Source organism: Oncorhynchus keta, chromosome 23, assembly GCF_023373465.1.
Source record: "Oncorhynchus keta strain PuntledgeMale-10-30-2019 chromosome 23, Oket_V2, whole genome shotgun sequence".
Classification (NCBI taxonomy): Eukaryota; Metazoa; Chordata; class Actinopteri; order Salmoniformes; family Salmonidae; genus Oncorhynchus; species Oncorhynchus keta.
The window spans coordinates 5,499,676-5,516,258 of NC_068443.1; the positions used below are offsets into that span (position 1 = coordinate 5,499,676).

General features: G+C 47.1%; 1 protein-coding gene and 1 long non-coding RNA gene across 3 annotated transcripts in view; one reads left to right on the top strand and one right to left on the bottom strand.

Annotated features, from left to right (window-relative positions):
• The window catches only part of LOC118402472 (receptor-type tyrosine-protein phosphatase F), a 359,072-nt gene that overhangs the window by 14,836 nt on the left and 327,653 nt on the right, over window positions 1-16,583 (bottom strand). Inside the window, exons 33-34 of the mRNA XM_052476034.1 lie at window positions 6,289-6,443; window positions 3,862-4,147 (exon numbers count right to left, since the gene is read on the bottom strand). Of these exons, the coding sequence (XP_052331994.1) occupies window positions 3,862-4,147; window positions 6,289-6,443 (441 nt within the window). The remainder of the gene's footprint in view (window positions 1-3,861; window positions 4,148-6,288; window positions 6,444-16,583) is intronic.
• Window positions 4,202-4,992, top strand: LOC127910912 (uncharacterized). Of its 2 annotated transcripts, none has more exons than XR_008076721.1 (3): window positions 4,202-4,249; window positions 4,458-4,500; window positions 4,946-4,992. It is a non-coding gene; the product is annotated as an uncharacterized LOC127910912 (long non-coding RNA). The 2 variants fall into 2 exon arrangements; XR_008076720.1 differs by lacking the exon at window positions 4,202-4,249 and adding an exon at window positions 4,278-4,414.

The following is a 16,583-nucleotide window of genomic DNA, read 5'->3' on the forward strand; positions in this document are numbered from 1 at the left end:
TTCTTGATGATAAAATGATTGTGGGGTCTGTATGTTAGACTTCAATGTCGGCGTTTGACATTATCGATCATAGTCTGCTGCTGGAAAAACATATGTGTTATGACTTTACACCCCCTGCTGTAATGTGGATAAAGAGTTACCTGTCTAACAGAACACAGAAGGTGTTCTTTAATGGAAGCCTCTCAAATATAATCCAGTTAGAATCAGGAATTCCCCAGGGTAGCTGTTTAGGCCCTTTGCTTTTTACTTTTTTTTTTTTACTAATGACATGCCACTGACTTTGAGTAAGGCCAGAGTGTCTATGTATGTGGATGACTAGACACTATACACATCAGCTACTACAGCGACTGAAATGACTGCAACACTTAACAAAGAGCTGCAGTTAGCTTCAGAGTGGGTGGCAAGGAATAAATATTTCTAAAACTAAAAGCATTGCATTTGGGACAAAACAGTCACCCTGAACCTCAACTTAAATCTTGTAATGAATAATGTGGAAATTGAGCAAGTTGAGGAGACTAAAACTGCCTGGATTGTAAACTGTCGTGGTCAAAACATATTGATGCAGTAGTACCTAAGATGGGAGAGAAGTCTGTCCATAATAAAGCGCTGCTCTACCTTCTTATCAACAAGACAGGTCCTACAGGTTCTGGTTTTGTCGCACGTGGACTAATGTTCAGTCATGTGGTCAGGAGCCACAAAGAGGGACTTAGGAAAATTACAATTGGCTCAGAACAGGGCAGCACGGCTGGCCCTCAGAACAGGGCAGCACGGCTGGCCCTCAGAACAGGGCAGCACGGCTGGTCATTGGACGAACACAGAGAGCAAACATTAATAATATGCATGTCAATCTCTCCTGGCTCAAAGTAGAAGGGAGATTGACTTCATCCCAACTTGTATTTGTGAGAAGTATTGACATGTTGAATGCACTGAGCTGTCTGTCTAAACTACTAGCACACAGCTCACACAGCTCAGACACCCATACATACCCCACAAGACATGCCACCAGAGGTCTCTTCACAGTCCCCAAGTCCAGAACAGACTATGGGAGGCACACAGTACTACATAGAGCCATGACTACATGGAACTCTATTCCACAGTACTACATAGAGCCATGACTACATGGAACTCTATTCCACAGTACTACATAGAGCCATGACTACATGGAACTCTATTCCACAGTACTACATAGAGCCATGACTACATGGAACTCTATTCCACAGTACTACGTAGAGCCATGACTACATGGAACTCTATTCCACAGTACTACATAGAGCCATGACTACATGGAACTCTATTCCACAGTACTACGTAGAGCCATGACTACATGGAACTCTATTCCACAGTACTACATAGAGCCATGACTACATGGCACTCTATTCCACAGTACTACGTAGAGCCATGACTACATGGCACTCTATTCCACAGTACTACGTAGAGCCATGACTACAGGGAACTCTATTCCACAGTACTACATAGAGCCATGACTACATGGAACTCTATTCCACAGTACTACATAGAGCCATGACTACATGGAACTCTATTCCACAGTACTACGTAGAGCCATGACTACATGGAACTCTATTCCACAGTACTACATAGAGCCATGACTACATGGCACTCTATTCCACAGTACTACGTAGAGCCATGACTACATGGCATTCTATTCCACAGTACTACGTAGAGCCATGACTACATGGCACTCTATTCCACAGTACTACATAGAGCCATGACTACATGGAACTCTATTCCACAGTACTACATAGAGCCATGACTACATGGAACTCTATTCCACAGTACTACGTAGAGCCATGACTACATGGTACTCTATTCCAAAGTACTACATAGAGCCATGACTACATGGAACTCTATTCCACAGTACTGCATAGAGCCATGACTACATGGAACTCTATTCCACAGTACTGCATAGAGCCATGACTACATGGAACTCTATTCCACAGTACTACATAGAGCCATGACTACATGGAACTCTATTCCACAGTACTACATAGAGCCATGACTACATGGAACTCTATTCCACAGTACTACATAGAGCCATGACTACATGGAACTCTATTCCACAGTACTACATAGAGCCATGACTACAGGGAACTCTATTCCACAGTACTACATAGAGCCATGACTACATGGAACTCTATTCCACAGTACTACGTAGAGCCATGACTACATGGAACTCTATTCCACAGTACTACATAGAGCCATGACTACATGGAACTCTATTCCACAGTACTACATAGAGCCATGACTACATGGAACTATATTCCACAGTACTACATAGAGCCATGACTACATGGAACTCTATTCCACAGTACTACATAGAGCCATGACTACATGGAACTATATTCCACAGTACTACATAGAGCCATGACTACATGGAACTCTATTCCACAGTACAACATAGAGCCATGACTACATGGAACTCTATTCCACAGTACTACATAGAGCCATGACTACATGGAACTCTATTCCACAGTACTACATAGAGCCATGACTACATGGAACTCTATTCCACAGTACTACATAGAGCCATGACTACATGGAACTCTATTCCACAGTACTACATAGAGCCATGACTACATGGAACTCTATTCCACAGTACTACATAGAGCCATGACTACATGGAACTCTATTCCACAGTACTACAGAGAGACATGACTACATGGAACTCTATTCCACAGTACTACATAGAGCCATGACTACATGGAACTCTATTCCACAGTACTACATAGAGCCATGACTACATGGAACTCTATTCCACAGTACTACATAGAGCCATGACTACATGGAACTCTATTCCACAGTACTACGTAGAGCCATGACTACATGGAACTCTATTCCACAGTACTACATAGAGCCATGACTACATGGAACTCTATTCCACATCAGGTAACAGATTTTTATTTAACCCTTATCTAAACTAGGCAAGTAAGTTAAGAACAAATTCTTTACAATGACGGCCTACCAAAAGGCCTCCTGCGGGGACGGGGGCTGGGAATGGATGTGGGTACGCAGCCCCCCCCACCGAGCCACTGCAGCCCCTTATGATGAGTTCCCATCTTTGTTGTGGGCCCCGCCCCCTTCCTTCAAAGTTGCCCATCCCTGAACTACACTGTCCAATCACAGGAGGAGGAAGGAGGGTGAGGGACCAATGAGGTAACAGATCTGAAAACATCCCCACTGTCACTGTCCAATCACAGGAGGAGGAAGGAGGGTGAGGGACCAATGAGGTAACAGATCTGAAAACATCCCCACTGTCACTGTCCAATCACAGGAGGAGGAAGAAGGGTGAGGGACCAATGAGGTAACAGATCTGAAAACATCCCGACTGTCACTGTCCAATCACAGGAGGAGGAAAGGAGGGTGAGGGACCAATGAGGTAACAGATCTGAAAACATCCCGACTGTCACTGTCCAATCACAGGAGGAGGAAAGGAGGGTGAGGGACCAATGAGGTAACAGATCTGAAAACATCCCGACTGTCACTGTCCAATCACAGGAGGAGGAAGGAGGGTGAGGGACCAATGAGGTAACAGATCTGAAAACATCCCCACTGTCACTGTCCAATCACAGGAGGAGGAAGGAGGGTGAGGGACCAATGAGGTAACAGATCTGAAAACATCCCGACTGTCACTGTCCAATCACAGGAGTAGCGGCTCCACCTCAACATCTGATAGGCCGGGTGGAATCCTCAACTAGGAATGTAATTGGGTAACAATGGCATACACCTATCCAATCCGTTTCTGATCTACGTGTCTAAAGGACCAGAGGTCATTTTCATTATGATGATGATGATGGCGATGAAGATTCTACATATTATTATTATTATTATATATATTAATATTACCTTAAACTCCAGCTCCATGGCGGTGACGGTCTCCCCTGTGGGCGGCTGGGTGAGTTTCTGGATGTGTGCGTACAGATTGCGCGCGGGGACCTCAGTGAGGCCACAGGTGGCTGCCTCTAGCAAGGCCTCGTGGATAAAGACATATTGGTCCTCAGTCTGCACCATGTAGTTCCTCTGAGCTCTCATACATGTCACATGACCGTAGATATCCACCGACTTCTCATGCTTCATACGCTCCAGCATGGCCTCGATCACGATCAGGCAGCCTGTTCTACCCACGCCCGCACTGAGGGAGGAGGGAGGAGGGAGGTTAACATTACACGCCCGCACTGAGGGAGGAGGGAGGTTAACATTACACGCCCGCACCGAGGGAGGAGGGAGGAGAGAGGTTAACATTACACGCCCACACTGAGGGAGGAGACAGGAGAGAGGTTAACATTACACGCCCGCACTGAGGGAGGAGGGAGGAGAGAGGATAACATTACACGCCCGCACCGAGGGAGGAGGGAGGTTAACATTACACGCCCGCACCGAGGGAGGAGGGAGGAGAGAGGTTAACATTACGCGCCCGCACTGAGGGAGGAGGGAGGAGAGAGGTTAACATTACACGCCCGCACCGAGGGAGGAGGGAGGAGAGAGGTTAACATTACGCGCCCGCACTGAGGGAGGAGGGAGGTTAACATTACACGCCCGCACTGAGGGAGGAGAGAGGTTAACATTACACGCCCGCACTGAGGGAGGAGGGAGGAGAGAAGTTAACATTACACGCCCGCACTGAGGGAGGAGGGAGGAGAGAGGTTAACATTACACGCCCGCACCGAGGGAGGAGGGAGAAGAGAGGTTAACATTACACGCCCGCACTGAGGGAGGAGGGAGGAGAGAGGTTAACATTACACGCCCGCACTGAGGGAGGAGGGAGGTTAACATTACACGCCCGCACCGAGGGAGGAGGGAGAAGAGAGGTTAACATTACACGCCCGCACCGAGGGAGGAGGGAGGAGAGAGGTTAACATTACACGCCCGCACAGAGGGAGGAGGGAGGAGAGAGGTTAACATTACACGCCCGCACCGAGGGAGGAGAGAGGTTAACATTACACGCCCGCACCGAGGGAGGAGGGAGGTTAACATTACACGCCCGCACCGAGGGAGGAGGGAGGAGAGAGGTTAACATTACACGCCCGCACCGGGGGAGGAGGGAGGAGAGAGGTTAACATTACACGCCCGCACTGAGGGAGAAGAGAGGAGGGAGGAGAGAGGTTAACATTACACGCCCGCGCCGAGGGAGGAGAAAGGTTAACATTACACGCCCGCACTGAGGGAGGAGACAGGAGAGAGGTTAACATTACACGCCCGCACTGAGGGAGGAGACAGGAGAGAGGTTAACATTACACGCCCGCACTGAGGGAGGAGAGAGGAGGGAGGAGAGAGGTTAACATTACACGCCCGCGCCGAGGGAGGAGAAAGGTTAACATTACACGCCCGCACTGAGGGAGGAGACAGGAGAGAGGTTAACATTACACGCCCGCACTGAGGGAGGAGACAGGAGAGAGGTTAACATTACACGCCCGCACTGAGGGAGGAGAGAGGAGGGAGGAGAGAGGTTAACATTACACGCCCGCACTGAGGGAGGAGAGAGGAGGGAGGAGAGAGGTTAACATTATTGGGGGTGTCTTGCTAATTGCCTATAATTTCCACCTGTTGTCTATTCCATTTGCACAACAGCATGTGAAATGTATTGTCAATCAGTGTTGCTTCCTTTATTTTTTTGAGCAGTGTGTGTATATATATATATTTAAAGCATTTGTGGGGCAGGGTATATATACACACACACACACACACACACACACACACACACACACACACACACACACACACACACACACACACACACACACACACACACACACACACACACACACTACTGGTCAAAAGTTTTCCTCCTCATTCAAGGGTTTTTCTTTATTCTTACTATTTTCTACATTGTAGAATAACAGTGAAGAAATCAAAACTATGAAATAACACATATGGAATCATATTTTATATTTCAGATTCTTCAAAGTAGCCACCCTTTCCCTTCACGACAGTTTTGCACCTACTAGGCATTCTCTCAACCAGCTTCATGAGGTAGTCACCTGGAATGCATTTCAATGAACAGGTGTGCCTTGTTAAAAGTTCATTTGTGGAATTTCTTTCCCTCTTATTGCGTTTGAGCTAATCAGTTGTGTTGTGACAAGGTAAAGGTGGTACACAGAACATAGCCCTATTTGGTAAAAGACCAAAGTCCATATTATGACAAGAACAGCTCAAATAAGCAAAGAGAAACGACAGTCCATCATCACTTTAAGACATGAAGGTCAGTCAATACGGAAACATTTCAATAACTTTGAAAGTTTCCTCAAGTGCAGTCACAAAAACGGTATAGTTTACCTGCAGTGTACCACCATGGGCCCAGCGTCAGGGGGGTTGCAGGCTTTGACCCGTCGTAGGAAGGCCAGGATAGGGGTGGGGTACTCTGGTACCCCGTGGTCCGGCCAGGCCATGAACTGGAACTGACGAATCTCACGCTTCTCACTGGAACCATTCTGTAGGAGAAAACCCGGAGAAAATCAACGAAAGGGAACAAAATTGTTAATGGTGTTCATTATTGTGTGTGTGTGTGTGTGTGTGTGTGTGTGTGTGTGTGTGTGTGTGTGTGTGTGTGTGAAGCATTTTCCAGGTGGCTAGCAGGGGGGTTTCAAATGAAAATGAAACCAACCAACCATCCCGCTGGTCTGAGAGGTGAGTTAGTAGAATGATAAGTTGTGATGGAGGGATGCAATGGAATGAAGAAGAATGAATGAAAGAGAGAATGAAACAGACAGGTGATTCCATACACTAGGGATGGGGAGAGGGAGAGACAGAGAGCGAGAGAGGGAGAAACAGAGATCGAGAGAGAAACAGATTGAGAGAGAGCGAGAGAAACAGGGAAAGAGAGAGAGAGAGAGACAGACAGACAGAGAGAGAGAGAGAGAGAGAGACAGAGATTGAGTGAAAAAGACAGACAGACAGAGAGAGAGAGAGAGAGAGAGAGAGAGAGACAGGGAGAGACAGAGAGAGACAGGCAGAGAGAGAGAGAGAGAGAGAGAGAGAGAGACAGAGATCGAGTGAGATCGAGAGCGCGCGAGAGAGATCGAGGGAGAAGCAGAGATCGAGAGAGAGAGACAGGCAGACAGAGAGAGAGAAACAGGGATCGAGAGAGAGAGACAGGCAGACAGAGAGAGAGACAGAGAGAGCGAGAGAAACAGGGATCGAGAGAGACAGAGAGAGCGAGAGACAGAGATTGAGTGAGAGAGACAGGATACTTGACAACGAGGACTCTGAGTCAGCTAATATAAATCTCTATAAGTCTGGAACAGTAATGGTACAGTGCAACCCCAAACAGTTTCAGCTGGACTTTCACCTAATCAAAGAATTAGCCCAGCAGGAGAAGCTCTCCCTAGAGAAAGACGCCCCCACCCCGAGCAGGTCAGACCAGACCTCTTCATTATATAACCCCACAGATGAGCAACCCCGAGCGGGTAAGACCAGACCTCTTCATTATATAACCCCACAAACGAGCCACCCCCAGCGGAAAGTCAACCTCCCAGCACAGAGTACTACCCTCTCATTGAAATGAAGGATAAATTCACCCAGCTGGAAGTAAGACAGGTGGAGCTGGAACAGCAGGTGATTACACTCCAGTCAGCACAGACCCAGACAACAGTCCAGCACAACAACACTCTCTTAACCAGACCCAGAGAGCTGGAGGTGGACAGAGACATATCTGCACTCTGGACTGTGGTGAGACATCTACAACAGGAGAAAGAGGAGCAGAACAGAGAACTAGAGGAGAGGATCAGACTGCTGGAGGAGAGGGTGAGGGGGATGGCGTGTGACAGAGAACCACCTACTAGAGGGCTGGCCACCCCCACAGAGAAGCCAGCAGCACACCCGACCTCAGCACCCGACAAAAGTCTCGACACCACAGCAGAACAGTCCACACCAGACCCTGACCCACCAGACCCTGACCATAGTGTCGACACCACAGCAGAACAGTCCACACCAGACCCTGACCCACCAGACCCTGACCATAGTGTCGACACCACAGCAGAACAGTCCACACCAGACCCTGACCCACCAGACCCTGACCATAGTGTCGACACCACAGCAGAACAGTCCACACCAGACCCTGACCCACCAGACCCTGACCATAGTGTAGACACCACAGCAGAACAGTCCACACCAGACCCTGACCATAGCATCGACATCACAGCAGAACAGTCCACACCAGACCCTGACCATAGACCATAGCATCGACATCACAACAGAACAGGCATTACCATAGCCACTGCCCAAGCCTGAGGCAGGGTTGTTTGGTACGCATACAGTCCACACTCAAGGTTTCCAAACGGCCAAACATTCAATGAGATCCAGGGATATGGTGCTACAAAAATGTTTATTCTTCTTATATCTAACAAAGAAATTATTCTCCAATCAACTTAAAGCATAGATTACTTGATATGGAAAATTCATATTATGACCTGTCTGTATGGTCAAAAAACTATACCGCTCCCGCATCTAGCAAGGACTCCCCCTCTCCCGAAGGCCCAACTTCCTGCCTTTATCCTAACAAGACCTTTGGCCCCTGGCAACGCCTCCACCACACGCCCCCATTAGCCAAGAGTTCCTTGAGGCCGTGTCATCGACGATGACCACAACTGGACTGAAGTTTCTCTTAGTTTTGTTCCACTTGTTCCGCTCCTGCATAAGTGGAAGATACTCCCTGATCCCATCTCTTCCAGAAGAGGTCACTGATATATTGTACTTGCTTCCATCTCCTTCGTGAGTATAGGTTGCTTCTCTGGAATAGTCCTGGTGGCAGGACTGGCTTAGCTTTCAGATGGAGCAGATGGTTTGGAGTCAGGGGTTCTAGATCATTTGTTACAGTTGTGATTGGTCTGTGGTTCATAAATCGCCTCAACTTCACACAATGCTGTCTTGCAAAGCCTCATCATCCAGTACTTGCTCTTTAAGGACTGAATAGAGGATCTTCTTCACCAGTCGGATCAACCTCTCCAATACCCCACCCATGGTGGGCTCCAGAGGGAGGGTTGAATGACCATGTCACTCCTTCCTTCAGTAATTCATTTTGAATCTTGTCATCATCCAGCTCTTTCAGAGCTTCTCCTAGCTCCCTGTGTGTTCCAACAAAGTTGGTGCCATTGTCTGTTCTGATACTTGTTACTGGGCCCCTTCGACAGATGAACCTGCGCAGGCCATTGATGCAGGAATCAGTATCCAGATAACTAGCAACTGTTAGATGGACAGCTCGACACACAAGGCAAGTAAAGATCACACCATACCGCTTCACATGAACGCGGCCTCGCCCTCATCTCTATGGGGCCGAAGTAATCTATGCCCACATGGGTGAAAAGCAGCAAATCAGGTGACACCCGATCTTCTGGAAGGTCGGCCATCTTCTGTTCTCCAGCTCTTGCTTGCATCCGCCTGCAGAAGGCACAGCTCTTAAGGATCTTCCTTGCGAAGAAGTTGGCACAGGGTATCCAATATCGCTGGCAAAGTCTAGAAAGCATGTGACCTCTCCCAGAGGGGCCAACCTGCTCATGGATGTGGAGTAAGATCAGTCTGGAGATGTAGGAGTCTTTGGGCAGGATAATAGGATTCTTTAGTTCCGGTAGGCATAGCAGCTTTGCTTAATCTTCCTCCCACTCTCAGAATGCTATTGTCAATAATTGGATCAAGCTTACAGATTGAGCCGCTTCTCTTGGCACATTGTTTTCCTTTCACAACTAGTGCAATTTCTTGTTTAAAGTGCTGCCGTTGCTCAAATCAAAATGATGACCTTTTCTGCTTCATCTAGGTCATCCACAGACAGACTTTCTTTTCCAAACGTCAGTTTGAACTTGTCAATTTGTTCCTTCAGTGAGTTTGTCAGACACTGATCTGATCTTGGATCAGTTTGAGAGCGAATTTCCCTTTTCTGGCTTAACTGTAGAAGAAGTCTCTTCAGTTTCAGCATCCTGCTTTCTTCAAGCTGTTCCATGTTCAATAGTACTCAATCAGTTTGCTGGTTGGACTCTTTTCTTCCACACTTGTACTGTTTACGATTACGTCTTTTCTCACCTCTGGATCATCCGGAGGTATAATTGCGGATGTATTTTACCACAAACTGGCTGTCTGTCAAGAAAGTTGACTCCTCAATCTGGGGCTCCAACCTTAACATCCTGTCCACTCGCACTGCCAATGTTGCTGCGGCAAGCTCCAGTCTGGGGATAGTAATCTGCTTGAGTGGAGTCACCCTTGATTTCCCCAGTATGAATGCAATGTGAACCTTTTCCATACCGTTTGTGAACCTAAGGTAGCTTGCCGTTTCATAACCTTGTTCACTTGCATCACCGAAGTGATGCAGCTGTGTGGTCTTGACTTGACAAAAGTTCTCAGGCATCATACACCTGTCTATCTGGAATCTGGAGAGCTGGTCCAGCTCTGAGAGCCATGTCTTCCATGAAATAGAGTGTTCTTCAGGGATGACTTCGTCCCATCCACACTTTAGCTTGCAGAGCACTTGAAGAATTTGCTTTGCCTTTAATACGAATGGGGCGAGGAAACCTAATGGATCATAAATAGAGCTGACAGTTGAGAGAATACCTCTTCTTGAAAGGGGTCCGTTCTTGACAGTGACACGGAAGGTAAACGCATCACTTTCAATGTTCCATCGGATTCCAAGTGCTCTTTCAACAGGCAGCTTTTCTCTGTCCAGGTCCAGTTCTTTTATCTGCTTGGCTTTGTGTTCATCAGGGATAGAAGCCAGCACAGCGCGGTTGTTCCTGACCCACTTGGTCAATTTGAACCCACCCTGAGAGCACACATCCCTGAGGTTTTTTGTGAGAGCTATGGCTTGTTCTTCTGTGGCCACTGACTTGAGGCAGTCATCAACATAGAAGTTGGACTTGACTGTTTGAATCACCTCTTCATCGTACCTCTCACAGTTGTCTTCTGCAGTCTTTCGCAGTGCAAAGTTTGCACAACTTGGAGAGGATATAGCACCGAAAAGATGTACCGTCATTCTGTACTCCTCCAATCTTTTGTTAGTATCACCGTCCGGCCACCATAGGAATCGCAGGAAGTCTAAGTAATCTTCATCTTCAATCTTCATGAAAATTACATGGATGTCTGCCATCATGGCAATGTGCTCTTGCCGAAATCTTAGCAAGACTCCAATAAGCGTGTTTGCCAGGTCAAGGCCTTGAAGGAGTTCACTGTTAAGAGATGTACCTTTATAGGATGATGAACAGTCAAACACCACTCATATCGTTCCTTTGCGCTTATGGTGAGGTATGTATCATGCCGTGCCTTTCTCTCCGAGGAACTGTTCTTGTGGTACCTTCTCGGCGTAACCTTTTGTTATCATCTCTTCCATGAAGCCTTTGTACTCTGCAGCGTAACCTTTGTCCCTCTTGAACTTCCTGATAATATTTAGAGCCTGCTGCTTTGCCATGTCACGATTGTTTGGCAGGACTACATCTTTGTTGCGAAAGGGCAACGGTAAGTAGTAGTGACGGTCTTTGAGGGTTATGGAGCTTGATACGATCTCCATAAACCTACGATCCTCAGCTGACATCTCACTTTTCTCTTCATACTCTCTCTCAAGGAAGTCATGGTTGTACTGATTTTCAAGAAGAACCCCCAGGTCGGCCATTGAGATACGATTGGCCATCACCGTAGGATGCCCAGATTCTTCTGCCATGGTACAATTGTTAAGAGGGCCGTTCATCACCCACCCAAAGAGGGTTTTTACTGCATACGGTCCGTTGCCTTGACTATTTATGATTTTCAGGGTTCCATTGCCTGTGGAGCATTTACGCCAATCAGGAGTTCGACGTCAGCATCAATCTCCTTCAACTGAACCTCTTTCCGGTATGGCCACCTTTTGAGATCTTTCTGGGTGGGAATATTCTCCCTTGTCACTGGGATCTTATTTTGGGTGTAGACCTTTGGTAAATGCAAGAAATGTGTCGCCTTCCACATTGCCAATCTCTAATCCAGATATCTCAAACCTCTTGGTAGGACTCTCCATTATTCATTCATCATTATTATTTGCCCCATTATTTCAATCTCACTGCCTTCAGCTTGCCTCATGAGTCTCTCCGTACAAAATGTCGCTGAGCTACCAGAATCGAGAAATGCATAGGTTAACGCAGACTTGCTTCCATTTGCCATCTTTAATTGAACTGGCACAATTGCAAGTGCACAATCTGCACCGGCCCCGGTATCTTCACCAGCTTCCAGTGAAACAAGAGCACTGCTGACAGTCTCATCCCACTTTACTGCTACACCCCTCGTATCTGCCTTCAGAGATCTAAATCTCTCTCTTCCTTCAATGTGCAGGATAGTGGGGTGCTTTCTTTGACAGATCTGACAGATCATCCTTCTTTTACATTATTTGCTTAAGTGTCCTCTCAGCCAAAACAAAAGGCCTTTTAATCTCAGAAACTCAACCTTGGCTTCGTGTGGCTGTGTCTTCACCTGTTGGCAGTTGACCAAGAAATGCTCACCTGCGCAAAATACACATGAGATACTGGGAGCATCAGAAGGGTAGGTGCCTGGTTTCTTGACTTTGAATGTTTGTTCTTTTAGAGGTTTTTCAGGGTCACAATCTGCCACTACAGCTACTGCAGTGGCAAAGCTGCTTCCCCTACTTTTGGACTTGAACTGCTGTTTAAAGTCAGCTTCTGTTTTGGTTTTAAAAAACCTTTTGTTGGACAGGGGATCTTGAATATCTCCGTACAACGGATCCTGCAGTATTTTGCCCTGTTTTTCCATGAACATCACAAGGTCATTGAACTGAACTGGGCCCTCAGGTGGCTTCTCTCTAAAATATCACATGCCGTAGACCTCCATTATTCCCTTAGTTTGTAGGGAAGTTTTGACATGATCAACTTTATGTTGGAGGGAAGATTAAGCTCTTCCATGTTCTGTAGGTCTTGCATAGCGTTACAGCATCCTCTAAGATAGAGTGCATAGCCACCCAGTCCCTTTCCATCATCCGGTTTGATGTTTGTCCAGTTCCAAGCTTTTTCCATGTAAGCAGTGGTGACTTTGATTTCATTGCCAAAGTGTTCCTTTAACAACCTCTTAGCCTCTGCATAGCCTCTTCTGGCTTCCATATGCAGACAACTACGGACCAGATCCTTGGGCTGACCAGAGGTGTACTGTTCCAGGTAATAGAGCCTATCCTGGTGACAGCTTGTCTTATCTTCTATACCATGCTCAAATGCACGCATGAATGGCCTAAAGTTTAGAGTCTGTGCTGTAGTACAAGGAGGTTAGCAATTTCATTCTGCCTTTGCATGACAGTAGAGAGGTTATCATGGCTGGCATTATGGCTGATACCCGCAGTGTTGATTCTGTGTTGATTGCTAGACCTTGATGTTGGCTGCTGAAGGGTGTGGTTTATGACTGTTTTCTGAATAGGTTTTGATGGCTTTGTGGTTGGTTGTTGTAAAACTCTTTGTAGTGGGGTCTTTGGAACTGCACCAAATGCAGCAAACTCAACAGGTGATGGTTCAGGTTCCTCACAGACCTCGGGTTTCTGGTTCTCAAAATAAGAGTTCATTCCATCTTCTTGGCTTAGTAAGTGGGCTGCCACAGCATTGGGATTGAGAAGTTGACTCAACACTCTCCAGGACCTTCAGTTTGGCATTATATACTGCTATGTCCGTTTCCAGTGCCATTTTTTCCCTCCTAAAATTCAGTTGAGCTTTCTGTTGTTCCAGTTGAGCTTTCTGTTGTTCCAGTTGAGCTTTCTGTTGTTCCAGTTGAGCCTTCTGTTGTTCCAGTTGAGCTTTCTCCAGTTCCAGTGCATGCTTGTCCTGTAATGATGCTTGGCGAGCTAGTAGAGCTGCTCTTTCTGCCTCAGCTTTTAGGCGTGCAGAGGACACTGAGGAAGCAGTCTTAGAATACTTTGTTTTACTTGATGTGTTTGACACATTGGAAATGCTGTCGTGTGGTTCAATGAACGTTTCTGGCTCAATTTCATCTTTTTTTTCCCATATTTCCACCTTTTTCAGGAAATGTTCACAAGTTCTCATTCTTGGTTGATAATAGTTAATGCTCTCATTTCCTGTTCCTCCTCTGTGACCAGCTCTAGCTCAGATTCATGAGCATTCTTAAAGTCATTGAGAACAGCATCAAATGTTTCAAGACTCTCATCCACAGTTTCAATGTTTCCTCCATCAACAAGAAGGACTTTTATTTCATTCATTTTGCGTGTACACACTCCAGGTTTGCTTCTCCGGGCTGCATAGAGTGAATTTAGATGCTCCTCTGCCCTCTCCAGTGGAGTCTTATTTGGGATATCATCTCTAACAAACCCCAAGCCCAGTGGCTCTCACCCCCTCTGAGCACCCCTCCCCCTGTCAGCCACCCTGATAGCCCTTCTGACAACCCCCCCCCCCCCCCCCACACACACCCACTGAGGTCAAACACAAGACACAGATTGGATGTCATAAGGTGAATGCACCAATTTGTAAGTCGCTCTGGATAAGAGCGTCTGCTAAATGACTTAAATGTAAATGTAATGTAAATGTTCTCTTTATGAACTCAAATGGGAAATATATAGAATGGAAATATATATATACAAGAAAAAACCCTTTTTCCCAAACACAGTGTGTCTAAACTCTGGTGTCCAAACACCCAGCTGGTGTTTGACCTCAGACCTTCTGTCTGAGGACCAACTAGGGTCACCCTGCCACATAATAATACACACAGGCACAAACGACCTGAGAGCACAGCAGGAAAGGGTGGCCACAGCACTGAAGGGAGCGATTGAAAAAGCTTCTTCTACTTTCCCCAACGCACAAGTGGTTATCTCCACCCTGCTACCACGAAAAGACTTCCACCCTGCCACAATACAGCGGGTAAACGCAAGTATTTCCCGTGACTGTGCCTCAAAACCAAATGTTTTCCTGGCCCACCACTCCACCCTGGACTTGAACAGCCTCTATGACCAGGTCCACCTCTACAAGGCAGCAGTGCCCACCTTTTCCCGGACTCTAAAGGACATCGCTCTCAAACGTATCCCCAACACTTCACACAGGAGCAACAGATCAATAGACACCCCACCCAGACCAGCGAGACACTCTCCCAGACCTGCGGGACCCCCCGGACCTGCACATAGAGGACCCACGCCAAGAGGACTTACATCCAGACCACAGCACCCCCAGCCACATCCCAACAAATCAACACCCCCCCACGTCAACCATGCCCACACCCCATTTAGGCCTCCTCAGATCAGACCTATGCCCCTCCTGCCCACCCCATGCACCCCACCCCCGCATAGAGGGCCTCAACATGGAAGTCACACATACGCCCAGGTAGTGAGTGGGCAAACAGGCCCAACCCCCACTCTTACACTCGCCCAAGCCAATGGCATGTACCAGATGCTCAGCAGGCTCTGCTCACACTTACTGGCCCGAGGCCAAACCACACGACCAACAACATTGGACACTTTATGGAACACGAAGCCTTCACTATACCATCCTGGAATAGGCCTGAGGTCATCTGCCTTTGGCCTAAAGAGCAGAAACCTGGACTTCACCAAAGAAATCGGTAATACAGACATTGTCATCCTGAAAGAAACCTGGTATAGAGGAGACAGACCCACTGGTTGCCCTCTCGGTTACAGAGAGCTGGTAGTCCCATCCACCAGACTACCAGGTGTGAAACAGGGAAGGGCCTCAGGGGGTATGCTAATTTGGTATAGAGCAGACCTAACTCACTCCATGAAACTAACCAAAACAGGAACATTTTACATTTGGCTAGAAATTCAAAAGGAAAATATCTTAACAGAGAAAAATGTCCTCCTGTGTGCTACCTATATCCCCCCACTAGAATCCCCATATTTTAATGAAGACAGCTTCTCCATCCTGGAGGGGGAAATCAATCATTTCCAGGCCCAGGGACATGTACTAGTCTGTGGCGACCTAAATGCCAGAACCGGACAAGAACCTGACACCCTCAGCACACAGGGGGACAAACACCTGCCTGCAGGTGACAGCATTCCCTCCCACATATGCCCCCCTAGGCACAACTATGACAACATAACCAACAAAAACGGGTCACAACTCCTGCAGCTCTGTCGCACGCTGGGTATGTACATCGTCAATGGTATGCTTTGAGGGGACTCCTATGGTAGGTACACCTATAGCTCATCTCTTGGCAGTAGTACTGTAGACTACTTTATCACTGACCTCAACCCAGAGTCTCTCAGAGCGTTCACAGTCAGGCCACTGACACCCCTATCAGACCACAGCAAAATCACAGTCTACTTGAAAAGAGCAATACTCAATCATGAGGCATCAAAGCCAAAGGAACTGAGTAACATTAAGAAATGCTATAGATGGAAGAAATTCAGTTTGGAAACCAACCAAAAAACAATTAGGCAACAACAAATTCAATCCCTTTTAGACAATTTCCTCTTCCCCAATATTTGGAACCAAGGACTTATCACCCCAATTGTCACACCCTGACCATAGTTTGCTTTGTATGTTTCTATGTTTTGGTTGGTCAGGGTGTGATCTGAGTGGGCATTCTATGTTGGATGTCTTGTTTGTCTATTTCTATGTCTGGCCTGATATGGTTCTCAATCAGAGGCAGTTGTTAGTAATTGTCTCTGATTGGGA